We start from the raw sequence: 24,826 nt of genomic DNA, 5'->3' as shown, positions 1-24,826 counted from the left end.
TCTGGACCTGCTCCAGCAGCTCCATGTCCTTCCTGTGGTGAGGACTCCAGAGCTGGGCACAGCACTCAGGTGAGGTCTCACAAGAGCAGAGCAGAGTGGCAGAATCACCTCTCTTCATCTGCTGGCCATGCTTCTTTTGATGCAGCCCAGGATGCCATTTGCCTTCTAGGCTGCAAGTGCCCATTGCTAGCTCATGGTCAGTTTCTTGTCCACCAGTGGTTGGATTTGATGAACTTGAAGGCCTCTTCCAACCAAAGCAATTCTGTGATTCTGTGAAGCCTTTCATGACAGCCATGTTTCCATTCCTGTTAAGAACACAGACTTTCACAGATTCACAGATTGCATCAGGTTGGAAGATGGAGGTGACCCTCAAAGATCATCTTGTCCAACCTCCCTGCAGTGAGCAGGAACATCTCCAACTAGATAAGCTGCCCAGGGCCACATCAAGTCTGGTCTTGAATATCTCCAGGGACAGGGCTTCAACAACATCCCTGGGCAGCCTGTTCCAGTAGCACTCTCATTCTAAAGAGCTTCCTCCTGCTGTCTGACCTTGTCTGAGGAGGATTTGGGATTTGTGTGAGGGAGTTGCTGGGATTTATTAAGCAACAAAACCATGACAAACTCTCCAGGACTAATTTTACTGCTTCTGGATAATTGCTTTCAGGAATGCTCTTTCAGGGCCATCCACCACAATGTCTGTTTGCAGGGAATATGTCTACACAGTGCTGTGGACCAGTATCTGTGCTGAATAGGTGCCAGCAGAAGGACTGGGTGTGCATGCCCCACTTTGATCAGTGCAAAAATATCAGGGAGATGCTGTCACCTCCAGCACTGTTCTGAGTCACTGCAGTAACACATGCTTCTGGTGTTTCAGTATCAGCTTCCAAAGCCAAAGGAAGTTGTTCCATTGATTTCAGGAATCAAACAGAAAGGGAAAAAATGAAAAGGAAGGCAGCAAGGGAACAAGATTGTCGGTGGAGTTTTTTCTGCCTCACTGATGTGTGACATTTCCATCTTCAGTTTTGATTAAATTTCCTTTAATTAGCCCATTAAGCTAAAACCACCACAGTTAATGATTGAAGTGTTGGTTAACTGATGATCTTGTTTCAATGGAACTTGAAAGCCATCATATTTCTCAATTAATAGTGGCATTAAACTGGAGAAGATAAAAAGGTGAACTATTTGTTGCAGAAATGCTGGGCTCCAGAGAAGGTTTGTACTGTGACTGCATTCATGGTAGGGAAAATACCAGATAAATAGGCAACCTGATGGTCCTAACAGTGTTCAACATTCTCTGGAGTTTTGTATTTGGAAGGCATTTCTGTCATCTTTTCTTTTCCATTCGTGGTGAGCTCCAGGAAACCTCTCGAGTGTTGTGGTCCCGGTGCTGCCAAAGGTGAAATCACCAAGGGTCTCTTGATTTGCATGAACTGCAAAGAAAAGGCAAAGGCAACCTCTTGCATTCTTCTGTGGGCATGGCTAGATGGCATCCCCTTCAGTGACTGAAAGATGAGTTTGCATCCTGCCTTCCTCTTCCAAGGGGCTGAACATTTGGTAATTCTCCTAAGACCAACCCTTTATTGTCTGAAGAGACATAACATGAACAATGCATCAAAGGATAACACCTTGGGGCATGAAGCTTAGATTCTGCCAAAGAAATTGCCTGAAGCTATCTTCAGAAGTATTTAGTTGCCTGGAGATACAAAGAAGCTGCAGTAGTCATCTTTGCAGAAGTCTGTTCCTTCTTTTATGCAACCTGAGCTAAAGTCAGCAGAAGAGGAGAGAAAAGCTGACATGGAGAAACTGCTTATTTGTCTTTGTAATTCATTTCCCTGCCTCAGTTCAGCACTTCACAAACATAAATACACATCAAAACATCCACATCCTCAAGGGGCACTTAGTTTGCACCCTCAGGAAACAGGTTGAAGATCAAATGCATCTGATGTTCAGTTCCAGTGGTCCCTTCAGTGTAGCACCAAGGTTCAGTGTGTGCAGGTCACTGATTTTCAGGCACAGTCATGAAGCTGAATCTGTTTCCACCGTAGCTCTTCCTGGAGCTTTCAACATCACACAATAGGGAGGGAGAGGAGAAGCTTCTGCTGAGCTATAGCCTGTAGTTTACAGCCCAAGATGGGTGCTGGCTCTCTGTAACACACCAGGCTGTAACCTCTGGTGGTTCAGGACCTGTTTCATGTAAAGCTCAGTCGCCTCTGCTGCTGGCACAGAGGAAAGAGTAAAGAGCTCACTTTGTCCCAACAGCTTTTGTTTAAGACTCACATGGCATATCTTGAACTGAACAGCCTATGTTTATGCCAGAGCTTGTGATTTCATTTGAAGTGTTGTGAGATGTCAGCTGTGGAGTAAATGGTGGGGGGAGGCAGAAGGACAGATGATGTGGTTGCAAGCCAGTTTAATATCCAAGGGTTTTGTTTTCCTTCTAGTTCTGCTCTTAGACATACCCACAATGGGTTGCAAGTATACCAAGAACTGCAAGATTTCTGGCAAGATTAGGCTGCAGTTGCACTTTGTACAGGTTAGGAAGGCAAAAAAAATATACTTGTGATCTTCAGATCTGTTTGGATGTAGCTTCCACCTTTTGATCTGCTAAGGATGGATCGTTTAGCAAGGAAAATGTTGTCTTGCTGCTTGGAGTTTCCTTTGATGCTAGGGATACTCCTCCTTCATATCCACTGTTCTTTGTGTCAATCACTTGCTCTTTTGTAGCAGCTGCTCCTGTCTTTAGAGCACTGAGAGTCCATTTTTAAGTCTCTCCATATGTCCAATGCATATCTCCAAGGACTGAGACATTTCAGTGTTGAAGCAGTTACTTTGCTGTACCAGAAATAAAGAAGGAACGTAGTAACTCCCTGCTACCAATGGACTCTGTTCTGTTGCACCCTTCAGGGGCTGCCAGGAGTTTTTCCTGTTTGAACTTTTTGCTTTGATTGGATCAGCTTTTCTGTAGCTTTTTCTGTAGTTTAGCGAGACCACCAGTAGCAGAAGATGACAGCCCTTCAATCTAGACACCCTCAAAAGACACATATATCCCTGGAGTCTGTATCAGCTTATGCCAAACCTCGCCATCATTTCTGGTGGTAAAGCTGTGCTGACTACTGATGATCTTCTTCTCTTCTAAGTACGTGGAAGAAAGTTGTCAGGATTAGTCAGCATGGGTTTGTAGCCTTGCAGCAACCTCCCAACTGTATCTGCCTTCTGGGCCATGATCAGCTGCTTTTAGAAGTTGTTGTCCTTCCTAAGCAGAGTATTAGGATTTTCTGTGGCAGATTCACATCAAGGGAACGTGAACTTGCTAAGCTAAGAGAACATCTAAGTCCATGAGTGCGCTGTATGGATACCTGCTCAGTTTGCTATCAGATTTGAAGCACTTGGGTGTGGCTTGGTTTTGCTCTTCCTATTGTCTGAGGCTGGAGTTCCAGTGATCTTTCTTCAGCTAATGTATGAATGGCAGAACTTCCCAGCAAAAGGCAGCTGAGAATGTGGACATCATGTAGGGCAAAGCTGCTCAGCTGCTACAAGGAGATAAGATCTGATCCTCCTGTGTACCACTCAGTGTCACCTTTGTGACTGCCAGGACAGTTAGCTACCCTTTGCTTCCTAGGAAGAGAATCAATACCAAATACATTCTGCATTGGTTTCAGCCTTTGATTGCCAGTTCCTTTTAGAAACTCCAGATGACTTCAGGAGTCCCAGCCAGTTGTGGGCTTTGTTTGTTGTACCACTTCAACGTGTAAATCACTCGTGAGAATAAAATCACTTATGTGTCTGATGTTATTTTTTCTTGAGTGCCAGAAACCAGGGACCTATTTTCTGTCCTCACACACACAGACTTGCACCTGCTACAGGTTGTATGCCTCTGGAGGGAAGAAGGGCTGTCTCCTTTTCTCTCTCTACCTGTATTCCAGTACAACTCCCTTCCTCAGATCATCTTTGCTTGTCAGGGGATACTTTCTCTGTCCATTTAATACTTTTATGTATCTGAAAAGAGGGGGTTGGTTTTGGTGTGGGTTTTTTCCCCATTCTAAGACTGCTTTAATTACAAATACATCTCTGTAACAGACTTTAATCCCTGTCCTTCCAATCTGTGCAGGTTTTGGTTTCAGATCATCGCTTCATGGGAAGAAGGATCTGATGCCTTTATTGCTTTTGACAATGTCTCCCTTAGCCTGGACTGTTATTTAACAAGTAAGTTTTCCTTTTATCTGTAAGTGGCTTGTCTTTTGTTGGCCATCTGACTGAGGTTTGGAAAGGGGTTGAAACTGTGGGGAAGAGACTGGGTGTTTTTATCTTCCAAAGAAATGTAGAGGTATGTTTCAGAAATAACTAGGCTCAGAAGGAGGAGCCAGCTATGAATGGTTTCAAGTTTGGCAACAACTGGGTAGTAAGACATATGGTGTGGGAGAGTCAGCTTCCAGCTGAGGCAGTAGCATCACCTATCCACCCAGGCTGATGGGGAAGCCAATCTGTGATTATAGAGTTCCACATGGCCTGGTTTGCTGTGTGACAGTGATCAAAATGAATGGCAGTTGGACTCTGGCTAGGGAAAGACAGACATCCTGTGACTGACACTAACTTTGCAATAACATTGGGCACAATACCCCAGTTAAATTAGAACAAGGTGATTTCATTTGGGCTGACATGCTTTTAATTCTGAATCAGAAACCAGGGTCTTCACTCTCTTCTACTCTTGGGAAAAGAATTTGGATTCTGCTCCAGACTTTGTGATGGACTGTCCTCTAGAATATGCCCAGCCTGTAGCTCTGCTGCCAGATTCCACTCCATTTAGGCTTTTATTGAACGTTTGTGTCTGGCTCATCTTTCCTACTCTCATGCACAGTGAATTACTTCATTTGTAAATGTGTTCAATGATCTGTCACTCCATACCTCAGTCCAGCAACTTGCATGAGGATTGAAGGACTGCTGCTGTGAACACATGAAACTTCTGTTTTGGCTTGAGCAGTAGAACTTACTTCATGTCTAATCAAGAGTTAGGGCCAGGCTAGCAAATAGACCAATGACAGATGCTCTCTGTGAACCCAGAGGGAAAGAGAAATGGAATAAAGGACAGAGACTGAAAAGAGACTGGAAGAAAGAAAACTAAAACAGCTTTAAAGAGTAATGAAAATAAATACATACAAGCACCATCAAAGCAGCCCCTCTGATGGCAATGACATCACCATCACCACTGATGCTGTGGCAGAGACTGGGGAAGTCCCAGACTAGACTCAGCAGCAGACACAAACCAGATTCAGGAATGCACAGATTGGGATTGAAGGCAGGACAGTCCTCCTCAGACACTGAAGAAGAGGCTTGACCCTGGTGATCCCTCAGCTTTATCCTGCATATGGTGTCCATGGAATGGCATCCCTTGTTGCTCAGTTTAGGGTCATCTGTCTTCTCTGCTCCTCCCTACAGGGTTTAGCAGTGACAAGCATAAGAGCCTTTTTCATACCAATCCTTAGTAGTAGCTAAGTTGCAGACTAGTAACTAGTAGAAGCAGTAGAAGCCTGCAAAAAGTATGCCAGTGACTTCAGAAAGTGCCATCACTTAGAAGAGGCTGAACTGAGAAGTAAAATCACAAGAGAGAATTCTACTCTAGCTCAAACCAGAGCAACTTCCTAGGCTTGAAGCTACACCCTCTATATCCCAGTCCAGTCTGAAAACCTCTAAGCTACTTCTTCACCCAACAGCAGTCAGAATGTTTCCTCTGCTGTGTGATGCTAATTTGCATTGGCTGGGGTATGTCTTTCCAGCTATGCAGTAATTCCCCTTGGTTTCTTTGCTTCAGCACAATGTACCTCAGGTTCCAGTGTTCTACAGAGATCTTAAGGTTAGGCTGTAATTAAAAAGGATTGCACATGCTTCTACTGGCTGTTAGACAAACTCTCTAGTAGCTGCTAAAGACTGCATTCTGGTTTTCTGCTCTGGGACTTCATTCTCTCACTCCTTTGCCCACCACTCATTCCTGTTTATTTTTCTTTGGCATAGTTCCTGTAACAGCAATGGAAAGTCAGTCTACCCTTTACCTTCAACAGTGTTCTCTCTGGTGGCTGCAGGCTCTCCTCCTCAGCAGAGAGGCCTGCAGCCCTTACTTTAGCTTCAGGTTTGGATTACATACTGACTCAACCACCCTCAGTGATTCAACTAATCTGTGACTTCTTGTTTTCTAGTCAGTGGAGAGAAGACACCTAGAAGTACCACTTCAGACTCAAGCAATCTGCTTAACAGTAGAGGTGGCCAGAAGAAGTTTGGGTGGGGACAGAAGCTTCTGGGAAATCTGCAACTCAACACTGTCCCCATTTCTGGTCCAGCAGGTAATTGTCTGCTCTGAGAAGCATTTTCAGAAGCAGAGATTTCCACCTAGTATGGATTTCAGTTCAATGTGGCTAAATGCAGTATGATTCCTTTATTTTGTTTTACCAAAGCCTTTCCACAGAGCTTTTCCCAAGTCTCTTACAAACAAACCAAACCAACACAAGGGCTACAAAGCAATTACCTTTAGCTGTTAACTGTAACTGTAGGGGTGTCTAGAGACAGGACAAGGGGGAATGGTTTTAAGCTGAGAAAGAGTAAGTTTAGGCTGGATCTGAGGAGAAAGTTCTTCAGTATGAGGGTGATGAGACTCTGGAATGTATTGCCCAGAAAGGTTGTGGATGCCATCTCCCTGGAAGTGGTCAGGGTCAGGTTGGGTGAGGCCTTGGGCAACCAAGGCTAGTTAGGAGGTGTCCCTGCCCATGGCAGAGAGGTTGGAGTAGATGATCTCTGGGGTCCCTTCCAATCTGAGCCATTCTGTCTCCAGGCTACATCCTCCAAAGGTTCAAAACATAATGCAGCTGTGCTGTGAAATACCCCAGAGCTTCCAGAAAGCTGTTACCCCCTGATTTGTGTCACACATGGGATGGTGAATGTGCTACAACTCATGTGGTAGTTGGTCTCTGGGGTTGCTTGGTGATGACCAGGGTCAACATTACAAACTTCTTGTAGGTTTCTAGTCCCATGATAACTTGCAGTGCAAGCTGGCCACGAGATAGCTGATCCCAGGGCAAGGCAGGTGCTTTCCTTTTTGATTACTCAGTGAGAAGTTCTTTGCTGAAGTGCCAGCTTCTTGCTGAAAGGCTGCAAGTGAAACTGGCTTCTAGAAGAAGCCTGCAGATGAAGTTGTGAGAAGACCTGCATATACCAGAAGATTGAAGTCACTTCAGTGGAGCTAGGGTTTTGGATTGAAAGTCTGTGCGTGTACAGAAGGCTGTGCACTCTTTATTTTGATGTGAACCAAGCTTCCTTTGGCCTCATTTTTAATTAATTAGGTGTTAGTTTAAGTAAAACTGAAAGCAGCTCAAACCTTGGCATCTCTCTACAGGGTTTAACTATCAATCAAAAAAGTCCATTTCTGTCAAGCCAGTGCAATTGCCTTGTATAGAGAAGGGAAGAATATGGGAAAGTCAGACATGGAAAGACAGAGTGAGCAGTAATGAGGATCTTTAGGTAAACAAATTACTATCATGGAAGCTGGAGAAGACAAAATAGGATTCTCAGGAGGCAAAAAGAGATAACAAGACACAGAGCAATCAAGCTTTAATTAAAGATTTCTGGTGCTTGTGAATAGGCTGTAAGTACCAAGAGGCTAGCCTCTCTTTTGATGTTCCAGCTTCTCATTCATCCCTCTGACAACTTACTCGTGTCAGGGCACACAGTACAGCAATGGCATCTTGGGAACTGTACAAAAATATTACCTTTCCCCCCCTCCAGTCCTGCATTGCTCTACAAGTGCATGGAAACTGTCAGGAAAACATTTTCTCATCCAGAGTGGATGAATCTTATCCTTCAGCTCTGGTCTCTTCTGTGCGCCACTTGGTGGTTGCAAAGTCTTTGTCTTTTGCATCAGGGAGAGCTCCCTTACGAGTACTTACATGGCTGTTTCTGGGAAGAGCTCTGAGTCATGGTGGTTAATCGGATGAAGGAGCTGAAGGGAACAGCAGAATGAGTATTAAGTAAAAGCAAATTGCATTTGGTTGCTCTCTGTGTGCAATTACACTAACTGAACTGCTGGCATAACGCAGCAAGAGTATCTGCAGCCTTGTGGGGTTGTATTCAGCATCACTTAATGCTCAGCGCTCTCCCCACAAGAAAATTAGCCTCCTGAATAGTGATAGAGAATGGTCTGAGCTGGGTGGTGGAATCTCAGATCATGTGGACATGGATTTCTGTATCTCAGTGTTTGCAGTTGCCTGCTTTGTAGAACTGAAACTAGCAAAGGTTTAATATGGAAAATCAAGACACAACCAGACCCCAGGTTTTGTTCTCTCTGTTTTCCATAGCAAGGTTGGCCTGGCATAACTTCTTTCCAAACTCAATCATGCAGTGGAAATAAATAGGCTATTTCACACATTTTACACCTAAAATGTAAAGCTGCTCACTCTTAATAGCAGCTTCAATTGTGCAGAAACTGCTATCAGAAGAACCCAGAGATGTTGTGGGTGCCTCATCCCTGGGAGTGTTCAAGAGTTCAATGAGGCTTTGAGCAGTCTGCTCCAGTAGGAGCTGTCTCTGCACATGGCAGAGGAGGTTGGAACTAGGTGATTTTTCGGGTCCCTCCCAACTCCAGCCATTCCATGGTTCTGTAAAGCTCAGGAAAGGTGTTGAAATCGTTTTGCCAGCTCCATCCAATTTGGTCTTAGTTACCTAACACACATTCCTAGTATCTTCTGTGACTGTGAGCAAACAAATCCCAAAACATTATTAGCATGTCTCATTTAACACCCTTTGTGGAAGTCTCTTGCTGTCTCTTTAAGTGGAACACAGAAGAGAAAATAAATGAATTCTCTTCTTTTTCTTAGCTTCTGTTTCTGGAAGGTAGCAAGCAGCAAGCCATTCTCATTGCTCTTCCAAGTCAGTAACAAGCAACAAGCCATTCTCATTGCTTTTCCAAGTCAGTGGTGCCCTTGCCCTCTTCTACTGAGTACAGATGATTTCTTCCAAGGATTCCCTGATTGTGTTCCTTTTATGTGGACACTTAACAAAAATCTAAAGCATGAATCAAGGTCTGAGTATTTCTTTGAACTGATACTCAGGATCAGTCTGGCATACATCTGTCATCAGTGCAAATGCTCTTGTTAAAACTGAGAAACACATTCAAGTCTTCCTTACGAGGAGAGACTGAGGGAGCTGAGGCTCTTTAGCTTGGAGGAGACTGAGAGGTGACCTCATTTGTGTTTATAAATATGTAAAGGGTGAGTGCTAAGAGGCTGGAGCCAGGCTCTGCTGGGTGATGCCCAGTGACAGCACAAGGGGCAGGGGTGGAAGCTGAGGCAGAGGAAGTTCCATGTGAACATGAGAAAGAATTTTTTTCCCTGTGAGGGTGACAGAGGCCTGGAGCAGGCTGCCCAGGGGGGTTGTGGAGTCTCTCTCTCTGGAGATATTCCAAACCTGCCTGGATGTGTTCCTGTGTGACCTGCTCTAGGTGATGCTGCTCTGGCAGGGGGGTTGGACTGGATGACCTTTCGAGGTCCCTTCCAGCCCCTAACATTCTGTGATTCTGAGAGTCCTTTGCTGCCCCCATTTGAAAACAGAAAGACAGAGGTAGAAATAGTAACTGAATGAAGAGTTGAAAAGCCAACCTCCTCCTCATCTAGCCATCCCTGTGTAACTGGTTCTGGTACTGCTGGCAAGGCTCACTCATTTCTGTGATCATTTAATGTCCTATTACTGACTTTGTGCAGACACATGTAACAGCTCAGGCAGTGGCAGCACAGCCTACTTTTGCCATTTGCCATCATCTTGCAGACCCCTGTCCCACCCCATTCATCTCTGCCAAATGTAATCTAGAAAAGGTGTTCATCTCAAAACACAGCTCACAGGCCACTGTTAGGTGAACCCAAATAAAATCTAAAGGCTTTTTTCCTTCCTCTGAGCATGTCTCTGTAGGCATGTATATTATGCCTACAGACTTGCAGCACAGACCAGCCCTGGAATTCCTGGGAATGCATAATGGGAATTGCTCTTGCACTGAGTGAAAGGTATATGCCCCCACACCCACACCATGGTGCCACTGGCAGCCAAATGTTAGTGAGCATGATGAAGATGAGCAGTTTCCTGTAAGCCCCTGATTGGCCAAATATTGTAAAGGAGATTGTGAATGTTTTTAGAAAGACATAAAGCAAGTGTTCTGCTTGGCATCAAGTTTGATGACATCTGCCTTAGAGGAAGTAAAATGAACCTCCTGAGGGACTTCTAAGGGAATGAGTTACCTCCATAATTTTAGCCACTGGGATTCTCATGCTCCTGAAGCATGAGACCTTACAGCCTTTATTAACAGTTGGGTTTATTCTGTTTGAAGCAGGAATAACCTCTTGGCCTGAACAGAGATGGTGGCAGCAGGTTCCATGAGCTGCCTACACACTGTTTTAAAGCACTGATAGGTTTCATCAGTCCATTACTCTAGGCTCCAAAATCAGCCAAGTACCACAGTACTTGGTTGGCAGTTTTCTCAAATCACAATGAAGTTTTGGGTTGGAGTGAGTTGAATCTCAGTGCAAACCAGCTTCATTTAACAAATGCCAGTTAATGCCTTTAGGGCCTTGAGGTAGAGCTAGAATGCCCTTGTCTGGTTTGTGATGTGGAGTTTATGTGCTCTATGTGCCAGTGAAGTTGCTTTCTGTGTTGGGACTACAAATGCGCCTTAGGCTTTGCTGCTCCGCTCTTTTTCCTCCATTGTTGCTGGTTGTTATTTGCAACAGTGCCTGCAGCAGTGCTGCCTTGGGCTCCAAGCAGTAGCAGAGCTTCAAATTAATTAGGCATTTAAAGTCCTGTGGGGGTGTGTTCCTTTTGTGTTCCAAGAGCAGGAGGACATCACTCCCCTTTGCTGTAGCTGAAATCCAGTGCCTGTGCATACCACACATCTAGCCAAGCTGTGTGGAAACAAGAATTTCTGCTGTGCAGAAGAAACTAAGGATGAGTGACTGTGTGTGGAAATACAGCAGTAAATCTCACTGGGAAAGAAAAACTGGGGAGAAGGGTTTGATTTCATTTGATTAATCCATTTTCTTAGAGCCAGAATAGCATTTCTGGCAATAGTAGTGGCCATAGTAGAGTTAGATAATGGATGGACTCAGTGACCTTGGAAGTCTTTGCCACCCATGGTGCTTCTGTGATTGTGTTTCAGTAGAGCCAGAGTGGCATTTCTTGCCATGTGCTGTTGCTGGACCCTTAACAACACATTGGGGACGTTGCCAGGGAGCTTGAGGAGGGTGAAGAGGCAGAAGACCAAATGTTTCCTCTGCCACATTTCTCACAAAAATGGGGGTTCTGTCAAATGCCCTGGAGTCTAAATTCTTCACTGAAGTCAAGTTCCCCAGCTCTGAATCTCAGTGTAATCTTCACTTCTAGTTTTCCCTCACCTCACACAGGAGCTTCTAGTTTGTGAGCTCAGTTAGCATCTTGCAGCTGCCAATGACAGAATAGGTGGGGACCCTACACCAAACTACCTGAATGCTTAGCTGTAACTTGTGTGGGGTTGGGCACAATTCCCAGAGCTGCTGGTAGTTTGGGAAGACCTAGCATGGAGACTCCTGCTTGGTGGGTTGTGGGGAGGTTATTTTTATTGGCTTTTGTTTTTTCTTCTCATCAGCTGTACACTGATGGGAAAAAAAAAATCTATGCTGCTCTCCCAGCTGCTTAAGGATTTTCAATTCAGTGCTGCTGGCTTAGTCTTTGGAGATTAAAATAATGCTTCAAATTGAATTACTGTAAACTGCTGTGGCATGCAGCAGCCTGTAGAAAGGCTCTCTCTGAGCTCAGGAGACATGCTGCAGTCATTTCTGGAACCAGGAGAAAATCAATAGCCCTCAGAGAGTCAGTGGGTAGGCTTACTTAGAAAAAAAAAAGAGCAAAGGAAAAGCCAAGTGGGAAGTGGCAGGTTACCCAGGAGGGGCAACACTCTGCTTCACTACTGGGTTAATGGTTTAAGGTCTTGGGCTACTGTTACAACTGCGTCCTGAAGGCTGGCTTTGTGAATTGTTTGAGCAGAGAGAGGGAAGTGCAAGGTTTTTAGTTTGCATCCAGAGCTGTAACTAAAGCCCATCTGTCCTAATTATGTTGAAATGAGTTCTTCCCATGCCATACTCTGTCCCATCTAATTCAGCAACAGAGTCCTTAGGTGCTGGACTGACTCTCAGCGTCACGTGTCAAAGTGCACGTAAACAGGAGGAGGACTGCTTGCAAGGCAAAGCAGCAGTGACAAACCAGCAGGTTGGGAAACACCTGCCTGCAAGTCTAACTGAAATTCTTGCTGATTCAAAGCAGGTGCTGCTGGGTTTACTGAAATTCTTGATGGTTCAAATCCTAGAATCATAGAACTGCTGCTGTTGGAGAAGACCTCAGAGGTCATTGAGTCCAAACATCCACCCACCACCACCACAGCCATTAAATCATGTCCTGAAGTGCCATGTCTACACATGTCTGGAACCCCTCCAGGCATGGTGACTTTACCTCCCTGAACAGCCTGTTCCCATGCCTGATCACTCTTTCAAGAAAGAAGTTTTTCCTACCATCTAACCTAAACCTCCTCTGATGCAATTTGAGCCCATTTCCTCCTGATACTAGGGAGAAGAGACCAACTCCCAGATCAGGTGCTGTCTCCCCATGGACCAAACTTCCTTCTGCAATGTTTTGGGCAAGCATCACTACCCAGCTCTACTACTTCTGAGTTTGTCTTCTCCCATTCCTGTCCACCATCTATTTAAACAGAGCAAGTCTGCTAGCACTGACTACCCCAGCTGCAGAGCCTAGGAGGCTTTAATGAACTCTGGTGTATCCCACTGTATCCATTGCAATAGTATTGATCTGATAGTACCTCCTCTGCTCAGTTATCTCCAGAGTCCTTCCATCATACTCCCTGTGTTCCTTATGTGTAATTTTTCATTCCTTGTATTTTCATGCTCCTAAAAGCCATATTCCAAGAACTCAGATGCACATTCACTGATCTGATGTTGTCAGCACTGTCCGCTCTTACCATGGTACTGCCTCTGCACTGGAAAGTGAGCCCCCTTAATCTGTCCAAGAAGCAGAAAATGCCAAAGATGTTGTGGTTACTTCAGTTCAAAGTCTGAAGGTATAATGTTTGCAGCAGGAGGATACTCTCTTCCTCAGAGCATTGGGCTTCAAAGGAAACAGAGGGCCATTAAAAAGCTTTCTAGAATAAGATGTAGTTCATTGATCCCCCTGGCACTCAGTGGGAGTCAAGAGCTGCCAGTTTCAGGTCCAGTCCTCTGTGTGTGATAATCTGTAGATACTTCTATCAAGCCCAAGTAAGCAGATGCTTAAGGAACAGGATTATTTAAAGGGAGTAAACCAAACACGTGAAGCCTAACCACAGCAGCCTGCTGTGGTCTGTCCTAGGTTTTATCACCTCCAGTTTTCTGTTTTGATTCTCATGTTTTGGGTTTATTGTCCCACTGAAGGTCACCTGCTTCTGCCTTTGGGAGAACTTGTTTGATGTTTCACCAGAGACATCCAAATGGTTTCTTACTGTTCCAAACAAAGACACTCAGCTACCTGCTTTACTAAACATATGTTCCAGTGCAGGTGGCTTAGCCCACTGGGATATTGCAGTGTTAAATCACTCTGATAGCTGACAGAGTGAGTCTCTTGCCTTCCATTTTGTGTGAGGTTTTGCTTTGGGTTTGAGGTTGAGTTTTTTTTGCAAGAATGAGCAAGTAACTTCTGGTTCAAGACTAGATATCAGGGTTCAAGGCTGTAGATACCAGTTCAAGAGGTGTCCACAGATATCTGCAGGGTGATACTCTGTGACCTGTGGCTTTTTAAAAGGAGAGCTGTGTTCATAGTTATGATAGCTGGCAGGAGATGCAGGTGAAAAGTGGTCCAGTACTGAGGTACACAGCACTGTGAGTCAGGAAAAATTCTGAGACTATTTGTTCTGGCCAAAACCAGTGAGAGTGAATAAAGAATAGAAGAGTTCCTTGATCTTTGGCTGTTCAGGTCATGCTTTGTGTGTCCTCATTGCAGATCACTGGTTATTCACAACATGTGGTGCCAGCGGACCCTATGGCCCCACACAGAGCCAGTGCAACGATGCCTACAGGAACTCCAACCTCAGTGTGCTTGTAGGAGCTGAAGGGATTCTCCAAGGCATTCAGATCTGGAGAGTACCAGCAACCAACACATACAGGTAAGGGAACTATTTCCACTTGTTACATAACTTTGGGCTCAAAACTTGTTGAAGCTGCAGATACATGCTAGGTACACAGGAGGTATTACATTCAGGTGCTTGCCCAGCTCTACATGGGTTTTACTTCTCCCTAACCCTGTGACTTCCAGTCCTTCCAGTGTCACAGTTGTTGTCTGGAAGATGTAACTCTTTGGTCAAAGAGAGAGAAACAGATAGCTAAGGCAGACATATCTTTAGCCTACACAGTTACAGGTTGTGAGAGCTCTGCAAGTAACTGAACATCAGGCCTTTTGCCCTCCCCAGGCCAAGGGTCATGAGGTCAGAAGGAATCATAAAACCATAGAACTGTCAAGGTTGGAAGAGACTTTAGAGATCATCAAGTCAAGCCACTCACCCAATCCCACAACTACTGCTAAGCCACCATCACTAAACCATGTCCCTCAGCACCACATCCACACATCTTTTCAACACCTCCAGGGATGGTGACTCTAACACCTCCCTGGGGAGCCTCTTCCATTGCTTGATAACCCTTTCTGTGAAGAAATTGTTCCTAATATCCAACCTGAACCACCACCTGGCACAACTTGAGGCTGTTTCATCTTGTCACTTGTTGCATGTGAGAAGAGGCCAGCCCCCACATCACTCTAACCTTCCATCAGGCAGTTGTGAGGGGTGATAAGGTCTCCCCTCAGCCTTCTTTTCTCAGTGCTGAACAGCCCCAGCCCTCTCAGCTATTCCTCATAAGACTTGTGTTCAAGTCCCTTCTCCAGTTTTGTTGCCCTTCTCTAAACCTACTCCATCACCTCAGTGTCCTGCATGTAGTGAGTGGCCCAAAACTGAACCCAGTGTTTGAGGTGTGGCCTCACCAGTGCCAAGTAGAGGGGGAATGAGTTTTTTCTCACTCACAGCAGATACAGGGAGCACACTTGTCTCTCAGCATTCCTTGTGGGACAGTTTGCATCAAGCTGTGCTCAGCACCTTGACTCTTCAGAATCTAGACATGGTAAATTGAGCCTGTAAGCCTGGCTTACCACTGTAGAATTGATTTTTGGAAGCCAGCCACCTAAGTGTTTGGGCTTTATGATACTGAGGGTCCTCACACTTAAATCCCTCTGCAGAGTTCTTTTCAAAGGGAGATGATCAGACACACTTCAATGCCACTTAATCAGATTTTTAACAATCATTTTCTTTTTGCTTTTGCTTGGGGGGAAAAAATTACAGTTGGAGTTTAGTCCATTGTATCTGAATGGTACCATCAAGCCATTGCATGCAGCAGTTTGTAAGCAGAGCTGTCTGAATCAGGGACTGTCCAGTGGTGTAATTTAATGCAGCAGTCCCTGGTGAATCCAGGGATGGTATCGTGGATTTCAAAGCAGGATATCCCACTGGAGGCTTTGAACAGATTTCAGTTAACATTTACTGGCAGCTTCCTTTTTTATTTTTCCTTCTTTTTTCCTTTTTCCTTTTTTTCCCCTTTTTTCCCTTTTTTGGTTGGTTGGTTGATTGGTTGGTTGGTTTGGGTTTTTTTTGTTGAAAAAGAGCATCAAGTCTACCACAGAGCAGTTTTGAGATACTGGCTATGCTGTGCTAGCTGCAGGTTCTTCCTGAGTCCCTATTGCCACAAAGATTGATGGTAATGGAAAGGAAAAAACCCACCTCATTACTGATATTTTACTCAGCTATCAGAAATGAGTTGCCAGAGGCAAATAGGATTTTTTCAGGCCTGGCATTCAGTCAATATGGTTATAAAGTGTAGTGCAAAAGAGAAGATGCCATAAACTTACAGCATTGTCAAGTCTTTAATATCACAGCCCAAGAGCAGCCAGAATTCAAGTGCAAGTGTAGGCTGGTTTTTGCTCCACAGTACAAAGCACAGGCCTGCAGGGAAGACCTACCCATTTAGGTCCTATAAATGACCTAACAGACTTTTAGGTTCTCCATGGATTATAGATGGCTAATGTCATTGGTAACCTGTAAGTATAAATGGATGACATTCTCTTCTGCCCCTCTTAAGGCTATCCTAGAGAATTCATAGCCTGAGGAAAGGAGGCAATTGTGGGCTTAAATTAACTTGACATCTTCCTGCTTCTGAGCTACTGAAGGGGCAGCAGTGTCCTCCAGTACAGCACAGCCCTAGGAAAATGTCGAGTTGCAGTATCAATTCTAGGCCTTACCAGTATCTGCCCCCACTGCCTTTATTTAGCTGTCCCCTGCAGGCCTGCTGCACTGAGTCCTGTATCAGCCTGATAACCATCTCCAAAATACCTGACCTAGAGATGAAATCCTCCAGCTGACTGCTGGGCTCTTAAGAAGTGTGTTGTTATGCCCTGTCAGTGTGTTTTGCACTGTGCCACACAGAGAGCAAGCTGCATTTCTGATCGCTGCGTAAGAAGGAGGCAGGTTGTGTCAACCTGAGGTCTTGTTAAAGTGCAAAGGCAGAAAGCTATCTGTGCACAGAACTCTGCTAGCAGAGGCTAAGCACACCCACAAAACCCCAGCATCTGTGAAGGTCTGGGTAGGCTGCCACACACTGTAGATGTTTCCACTTGAAGTCTGGATTCCTACATGCTTCAGTGCTGATATGGACAAAGTCATCTGGCTTGCTCCTGCAGGACTGCATGTTGTACAACAATAAAGTTAGGCAACATAAAAGAATATTCTTTTCTTTCATATTCCCTTCTAAGCATTCAGAAGGTCTCATCATCCAATCTCTAGGCTTGTGATGAAGTAGGAGAGCAGTGAACTGTAAGAAATTACATATTACCATCCATTACCTGAAATCTTTCTATACTTAAGGAGTCTTTGATCTGTTCTGCTGGATGCTCTATTTATGGAAGGACACTTCCATTGTCCTCTTTCCTCTGGTTCCCTCTTGTAAGATAGCACCAGAACAGTGGCACAGTGGAATGCAAACAAGTGTCCTCCTAATCTGGCCAATCTAGATACTGCATTTTCTCACCTTCTCAAAATTAACTCCAGTGTTTCCATTCCTGTCTGCCTGGAGATGGAACTTTTTTCTCTGGCTGTGTATTCTGATCATCCTGATCCTTCCTCAAGATGCAGTTCTCTTTTTCAGTTCCTGCAAATATCATAGTAAAAGAGGAAGAGATTGAAAAGTATTCTGTGTTCTGGTTATATTTGCTCAGGCTCATCTGAGTCTTTCTTCAGGGCCAAAAGGGTTAAGGGAGTGCCTTCTGGAAAGGAAAGGAAAGGGAAAGAGATCCTGCTAAATCCTGAAGTCAGGATAACCCATCTGTTTAAATAGTGACACCCACTTTGGACAGAGCATGATTGTCACCTGAATCTACTGGTGTTTATTTGTCTGCAGTGTTTGAATCAGGCCAAAATGGATTCTCCAGAACTTCCTGACATCATTGCTTGTGTGCAAAATCTGTTCACACACAGAAAAATACGGTCCCTGGTGGCAGCTGATGAGCCCCTGCCAGCTTGCTGGGCCTGCTAGTGCACCTGATTAGCCATTACAAAATCCTACAGCAAATCAACTCAGTCTACAGATTCATGCGGCATCTGTTAAGGGTAGCCCAGTGCTGTGTCCATCACTTTTTCTGCTGGCTCCAGTGCAGCCTTACTAAGGAATGATTGCTTTGATTATCAGCAGTGGCATGAACATAATCATGTCACACTGCAAGGATCTAATGTGCTTTATGAGGCACTTGATGCTCCATAGTTACTTTGACATCAGAACTTCTTCATGCTGTCTGCCTCAGAGCAGTATCTAATTGTTCCTGATGCTAATCAAGTTGCTGGCTGAAAGAGAGCTGGCTGCTCAACGTGTTCAGGGTGCTCAGGCATGATGAGCACTGCTGGTTTGTTCTGCTCAAAGGCTCTTTGTGTGCAGGAATGTCCTGGGCAAAGACCAACAGGAGCTAGAGGAAAGGAGGAGGTAAGGTAGAGCACATACCCTAGAATCAGTGGGTAGGAAAGGGCCTCTAGAGGTCATCTAGTTCAGCCCCCTTGCAGTAAGCATGGACATCCCAGCTAGGTCAGGTTGCTCAGAGCCCCATGAAGCCTGACCTTGAATGCCTCCAGGGATGGTGTCTCCTCCATCTCCCTGGGCAACTTGTTCCAGTGTCTTGTCTTACCACCCCCATAGTAAAGAACTTCTTCCTAATGTCCAATCTAAGTTTACCCTGTCCTAGTTCAAAACCATTGCCCCTTGTCTTGTCACTACAAGTGCTTGTAAACAGTCCCTCCCCTGCTTTCCCAAAGGCCCCCTTCAGGAGGGTGCTATACGATCTCCCTGAAGCCTTCTCTTCTCCAGGCTGATCAACCCCAACTCTCTCAGCCTGTCCTCATAGAAGAGATTCTCCAACCCTCTTTCCGGGTCAGGCTTGTGCTTAACATTCTCTTTAGCCATGTGTGCTCTCCTCACTGGTTCTCCTGCTTCTCTTCTTCCTCTCCCTTGCTGAGTACTTCCCAAGGCTATGTCTTCTGGACAATAAGACATATTTTCTGTATTGAAGTCTGAAACTACCCTACTGCTCACCCTGTCCTCAGCAAGTATTTGCCCAAGAATCAATATGAAAGAAAAAAGAAGCTGTTTTGTAGCTACCCAAGTTCCTAGGTCCACGTGGAGCAGAGAACTTCAGCGTTCAAGATTTGGGTCTAGAGTGTTAGGTCTTCAGGGCATGGCCCTGTGATGCTGTGTGCAGTTCAGGTGTGTGGATGTGGTTTGTACTATGTTCTGTCTCTCTGGGAAGTTTGGATGCCAGGCTCTCTTTTTCTGCTTCCTGCAGCATCTCAGGCTATGGAGCAGCTGGTGGGAAAGGAGGGAAGAACACCATGGTGCGGTCCCACGGCGTGTCTGTGCTGGGAATATTTGACCTCCAGAAGGATGATACTTTGTATATCTTGGTGGGACAGCAAGGAGAAGATGCTTGTCCTAGTGTAAGTGATTGTCCTTTCCATTTTGCCTTAATTCTTCCTACAAATCCACAGACTTTGGTCTCTTCACAGGGGAAAACGTTGTCCTTGAGGGGGTTTGGGTTATGTGGTTCAAGGGGTAGCTACTGTTTTACTGGGAGGGAATGAGTGTGAAAAGATGAAGTAGCAGATCACCATGCTCACTTCCTTTTCAACATTCAGGCTCTCATGACAGTGCTTTACAGGCTTCTGATTGAGCTGCATATCTCAAAGCATCTGTATGAGTGTTCAGAGAGAAAAGACAGCCCTGCCTGCTTTTGTCAAGGTTGACTTCACAGGGCTTTGCCTGTGCTGTTGTGCCCAGCCCTGCCATATTGTCAGAGTACTCTGCAACTCTGGAGACACCCAACTGGCAAGGCCTGTTTGGTTATTCTCTCTGTGGGAATGAATGAGACAAATTCATGGCAGCTGGATCAGTCCTGATTTCTGTGTTACTAACCAGTCATTGCTGTACATGCCTTGAGAGAAAAGTGCAACTTCCACCATTGCAGGCATGATAGCATTTGGTGTTCTTTGGAGGATGAGGACACAGGAGATTCTTGTGGGGGAAACTAAGAGTTATCTGATGAATTCCACCTCCAGGTTTGAGCTGGACATTTGCGTGCTGGGCATTTCTCAGCTGTTAATGGAGGGAATCCAAGAGATGAAAGCTTAGCAGTCTGTTACAGCAGAGCAAGGCTGAAGGATGGTGGTTCTCAAGGCTGGGTGCTGAAGTAAACAATGTTAAAACTGAAATTATACATATCTACAAACAAACCATTAATGGGAAGCCTCTTTGAAATGAGAAATGCCATAACTCAAACTTCCATCTAATGTCTGTGACTAGGACATTCCTGCTGAGTGTAATATATGGACTCATTAAATTGCAGGTCACTGTAATCTTAGTGAGAATTTATTGAGTGCTAATGTAATTCTTGCATTGAGGCAAAGAGATTGCATTGACTTGTAAAAGGGACTTTTACTAGATTGAATTGTAATCAGTTATGTCTTTGCCATGAAGGATTTTTGTATTCAATGGTAATCTAGTGGTTCCTTTGGGTCGTTGACTTTGTCATTTGATTAATCATCCCCCCCCAACTCCAAATCAATTAGCGGGGGACAACTAGGGAAAGCAAATCTGCACACACAAAATGGATGCCTTCCTTTCTCTGGCACAGCCGGGGACACATTTTGTGGCCAACAGAATAATTTGCAACTTCAGGATGCTTTTAGCAAGTTCCTCTTCTAAAAGAACATGCAGATGTGTAAAGCAGAGGCCAGCACAGGGTCGGTCCTAACGTAACAGCTCCTTGTGCTTGTTTGGCTTTAAACTGTTGTTGACTTGGTGAGTTCAGTGTGCACAGCAGGACAGTGTTGGTGAGGTGAAATGACTAGTACATTTGTGGATGACACCAAGCTGGAGGGGAGTGTTGATCTGCTGGAAGTAGGAAGAGAGAGTCCTGGACAGGCTGGCTCAAGGAGCTGAGGCCAGTGCTGAGGCTGCACAGGGCTGAGGCTGCACAGGGCTGAGGCTGCACAGGGCTGAGGCTGCACAGTGCTGAGGCCAGGGCTGAGGCTGCACAGGGCTGAGGCTGCACAGTGCTGAGGCTGCACAGGGCTGAGGCTGCACAGGGCTGAGGCTGCACAGTGCTGAGGGCAGTGTCAGCCCTGGTGAGGCCTCACCTCGGGCGCCGCGTGCAGCTGTGGGCGCCGCGTGCAGCTGTGGGCCCCGCCGCAGCCCTGTGAGGGAATGGGCGGGAAAGTGACAGGGGAGGCTGGGGGAGGTGGGGCTGCTTGGCCTGGAGAGGAGGACCGGCAGGGGGCCATTATCACACTCTGGGAGGCTTTGTGGTGAGGTGTTCTCTTTAACATCAGCTCGACATGGTAATCCAAGGTGGGCTTGCAGCTGGTGGTCTCGGGACTAGCTGGAGCTGGCAGCGGCAGGAAGCAGCGCGCTCTCGCCGCCAGGAAGGCCGGCGCCGTTCTGGGGGGGATTAGAGGGGGGTGTTAGTAGGTGAGGAGAGGTTCTCCTCCCCCTCTGCTCTGCCCTGGTGGGGCAGCAGTCCTGGGCCCCTCAGTTCAAGCAGGACCTCAGGGAACTGCTTGAAAAAGTCCAGCACAGAGCCACAAAACTGATGAGGGGAGTGGAACTTCCTCAGGAGCAGAGCCTGAGGGAGCTGAGGGCTCTGGAGCTTGGAGGAGGCTGAGAGGTGAGCTCCTGGCTGTTGATAGATATGTGCAGGGTGAGTGCCCAGGGGCTGGAGCCAGGCTCTGCTGGGGCATGCCCAGTGCCAGCACAAGGGCAATGGGTGGAAGTTAAGGCAGAGGAAGTTCCATGTGAACATGAGGAAAATGTTTTCCCTGTGAGGGTGCCAGAGGCCTGGAGCAGGCTGCCCAGGGGGGCTGTGGAGTCTCCCTCTCTGGAGCTATCCAAACCTGCCTGGATGTGTTCTGTGTGACCTGCTCTAGGTGATGCTGCTCTGGAGGAGGGGTTGGGCTGGATGAGCTTTGCTTGGAAGTCCAGATAAATATTAAAAAGCCAGTCTGGTCTGAGCAGATTGCTGCTCTCCATGCTGGGACTGCCTGGGCTAAAGCTAGCTCAGGTGCATCGGTGTGAGCCACCCACACACCCCAGGTCTGGCTAGATACGGGTTGGCTGCCTGGCCCAGACCGGTGGGACCCTGGAAAGGGAGTAACAAACCTGGGTTATCTTCATGTTCCCTCAGCACTTGGCTGTTGTGTGAGAAGGAGCAGGTCACATCCCTGCTGGGTTACTGCCTTGTCCCACTTGTGAAATACAGACAGTTAATGCCCACAAATGCTGGGAAGCATTTGCAGTAAATTCTGCTCCGTCTTGTAGCTTAGATGTTTATGGAGCTGCTTTATGTGGTAATAGATGCCAGCACTGAGCTTGCTTCAAAATAATTCCACTAAAATGGCAACAAATTCTTCTGACAAAGGTTAAAGCAAGAGGCAGGATCCTTCTAGAAGAGCACTGACTTGTTCCTGCTGGTGCAGTTTCGCTGGAGGACGGTTTATTGATTTGGGAGGGTCAGATGTCCACAAGGCCTCTATGTGTACAAGGACATGGAGATTTCTTACCAGAATTCAGGCTTGGTCTTCTGTTTCCAGACTAATGAAGTTATACAGAAAGTCTGCATTGGAGAAAACAACGTGATTGAAGAAGAGATCCGTGTGAACAGAAGCGTCACTGAGTGGGCAGGAGGAGGTGGAGGAGGAGGAGGTGCAACTTACATATTTAAGGTATGGAAACCTAGTCCCTGTGCACCTTCAGCGTGGGCATCCTGCCACTTGCTCTAGAACTGCAGCCTGAAATATCTGAGAACTCTTCATACATACCTGGTGCAAGGCCCACAAAGTGAGCTCCAGGTATCCTTCATTTCCAGGTGATAGCTGTAGTGAGCTGGGTTGGTACTTCACACCTCTGAGATCTGCTGTGACCACACTGGCCTCAGTGGCTTGAAAGTTCCTTTGCAAACATAACAGGCTGAACTCAGGTTTTTTTCCAGTGCAAGCTGAGATGCTGAAGCATAGTTCTACAGCAAAGAGCAAATTCCTCAGGACTTTATTCAAATCCATCATGGTAGAACATCAGACTTGTGCTGCACCTTTGGCCTTTGCGGTGCAACGGCAAGCAAAGTTGAGGATAGCTTGTATGCCACCTGGATGTGTTCCTGTGTGGCCTGCCCTAGGTCATCTTGCTTTGACAGGGGGGTTGGACTTTATGATCTCCAGAGGTCCCTTCCAGCTCCTAATGTTCTGTCAGTGGTGATTTGGAGCAGTCCCAGATGTGTGCTTAATGTGACGTGCAGTAATTAGCATGTGGTTGAACTTCCATTTGTGTCTCACTCAGTTTGAACACTGCCTTTATTTCTGAATTTGTCAAGATGGAGAATGGAGAACCAGTCCCCTTGATAATTGCAGCAGGAGGTGGTGGAAGGGCCTACAGGGCCAAAACAGACACATTTCATCCAGAAAGACTGGAGAATGATTCCTCTATCCCAGGGCTGAATGGAAATTCAGGAGCTGCAGGTAAGAGAACTCTTTTTAAGGACTTTTGTGAATGTGTGGTTCTCCCAGATTCCTCCTCACAAGGAGGTGAGGTGAAACTTGTGAAAACTCACTTCAGGGGGAACATGGAAGTCTAACAGCTGCATGTAGGATGTACCAACAGTGGTGGGTGCTTGACCATATGAGGATATCTGAGATGGTGTAGCCATAGCAATGGCAATATTCTCCCAGAATAACAAAGAATCTCTCATGGGCAAAGCTGGCTGATTTTTGATGTGGTGGTTTGCAGCACCAGTGCAGCCACCCTGCCCCCTGCACTGCTTCATGCTGTGCAGGCATTCTCACAGTGTCTCTGGCTTATGCAGAAAGAGACCTTGAACGTCCAGCAGAGCTGAAAGTCAGTCACTGGTGAGTGTGTTCTATTTCGGGCAGGGCTGGGACAGGTTTCCACATCCCTTTCACTAAATTCCTTTTGTTTCACTTCAGAACTAACATTTTTTTTCAGAAGTACTCTTTGCAGTGAGAAGGGGAAAGCTCTGCAAGCCACAAACAAGTTAGGGAGTAGGCAGAGAGATCTTTTTGCATTTCCCTGGAAAATCCTTGTCCTTGTTCGGCAGGAGAAAAGTGGTGCAGGTGATTGACACTGTCTGAAGCCCCACAGAAAGGTCACTGTAGCACTGTGTAGCAAGCACATTCCCATCCTCTAACCAAGGCATGAGGTTCTGACTTTCAGCTGAAGTGCTTTGAAGGAGTGCTCCTTCTGCAAATCCCTGCCGTGGTTTTGACACAAAAATGACCAACCCCTGCCTGGGGCTTTTCTCTTCTTTTAACTGCAGGTGGTGGAGGTGGCTGGAATGATAACACTTCCTTCCTGTGGTCAGGAAAATCCTTGCTGGAAGGTGCTACTGGAGGAAGATCCTGCCCCCAGGCCATGAAGAAGTGGGGGTGGGAGACAAGAGGGGGTTTCGGAGGGGGTGGAGGGGGGTGCTCCTCAGGTGGAGGAGGCGGAGGATATATAGGTAAAGTGGCTTCATGTTCAAGGTGTCCCTTCCCCTCCTTTAGTGCTAACGATCAGCAAAACACTGATAGCTAATTCTCCTGTAGCTAGCATATGACTGTTATGTACCAGTATGTCTGTGTGTTGCCTTTTTAGCACTAGATGAATGTATGGCATTTAGTGTTTGAGCAAACAGCCAGGTGTCAGCCCTTCAGCTGTAATCCTGGCCTTGCACTCAGAAAAAAATCCTGCTGTGGTTCTGGAGCCTTCCAGGTCGGGGTTGTAGTGCTGAAGGAGGAGCCACAGGCTATGTGCTCCCCTTGCCAGCACCTGTGTTTTGAGGACTCGGGTCCTAGGGGCTGGCAGACAGGCTTTATGCCCGGGGAAAATCACAGCTGCTTCTTCTACCCTGCCCTGCTGTGGGTGAGTCTTGGTCCTGCACAGGTGGTCCCTGGGGGCAGAAGCTCAGGCTGCCAGCCAGGTCCCCTCTTAATAACAACAATGATGTTGACTTCAGTCAACAAGGAGCTAATTGGACGTGCTGTGGGCCTCAGAACAGCTGTCAGATGGCATTATGTTGATTCTAACTGGTGTGGTCCAGATTCAAGATCTCTCCTGAGCAATAATCCTCTGGGCCACATAGTTTCCTCAGCCGTCTGCACTGTGGTGGA

General features: G+C 46.2%; 1 protein-coding gene across 2 annotated transcripts in view; it reads left to right on the top strand.

Moving 5' to 3' along the window:
- Window positions 1-24,826, top strand: part of ALK (ALK receptor tyrosine kinase) — a 319,074-nt gene that overhangs the window by 267,684 nt on the left and 26,564 nt on the right. Inside the window, exons 10-16 of one of the 2 annotated variants that reach the window (XM_068153686.1) lie at window positions 4,109-4,203; window positions 6,189-6,332; window positions 14,041-14,203; window positions 18,961-19,111; window positions 22,259-22,390; window positions 23,035-23,179; window positions 23,995-24,177. In XM_068153686.1, coding sequence (XP_068009787.1) covers window positions 4,109-4,203; window positions 6,189-6,332; window positions 14,041-14,203; window positions 18,961-19,111; window positions 22,259-22,390; window positions 23,035-23,179; window positions 23,995-24,177 — 1,013 coding nt within the window. Of the gene's footprint in view, window positions 1-4,108; window positions 4,204-6,188; window positions 6,333-14,040; window positions 14,204-18,960; window positions 19,112-22,258; window positions 22,391-23,034; window positions 23,180-23,994; window positions 24,178-24,826 lie in introns of those variants that run through there. The other variant, XM_068153687.1, reaches the window with a different exon arrangement.

The sequence above is a fragment of the Melanerpes formicivorus genome, unplaced genomic scaffold (assembly GCF_026170545.1).
Source record: "Melanerpes formicivorus ecotype bairdi unplaced genomic scaffold, bMelFor1.0.p_v2 SCAF_26, whole genome shotgun sequence".
Lineage (NCBI taxonomy): Eukaryota > Metazoa > Chordata > Aves > Piciformes > Picidae > Melanerpes > Melanerpes formicivorus.
The sequence above is the reverse complement of the archived record's forward strand: the minus strand, read 5'-3'. Positions and strand labels throughout refer to the sequence as shown.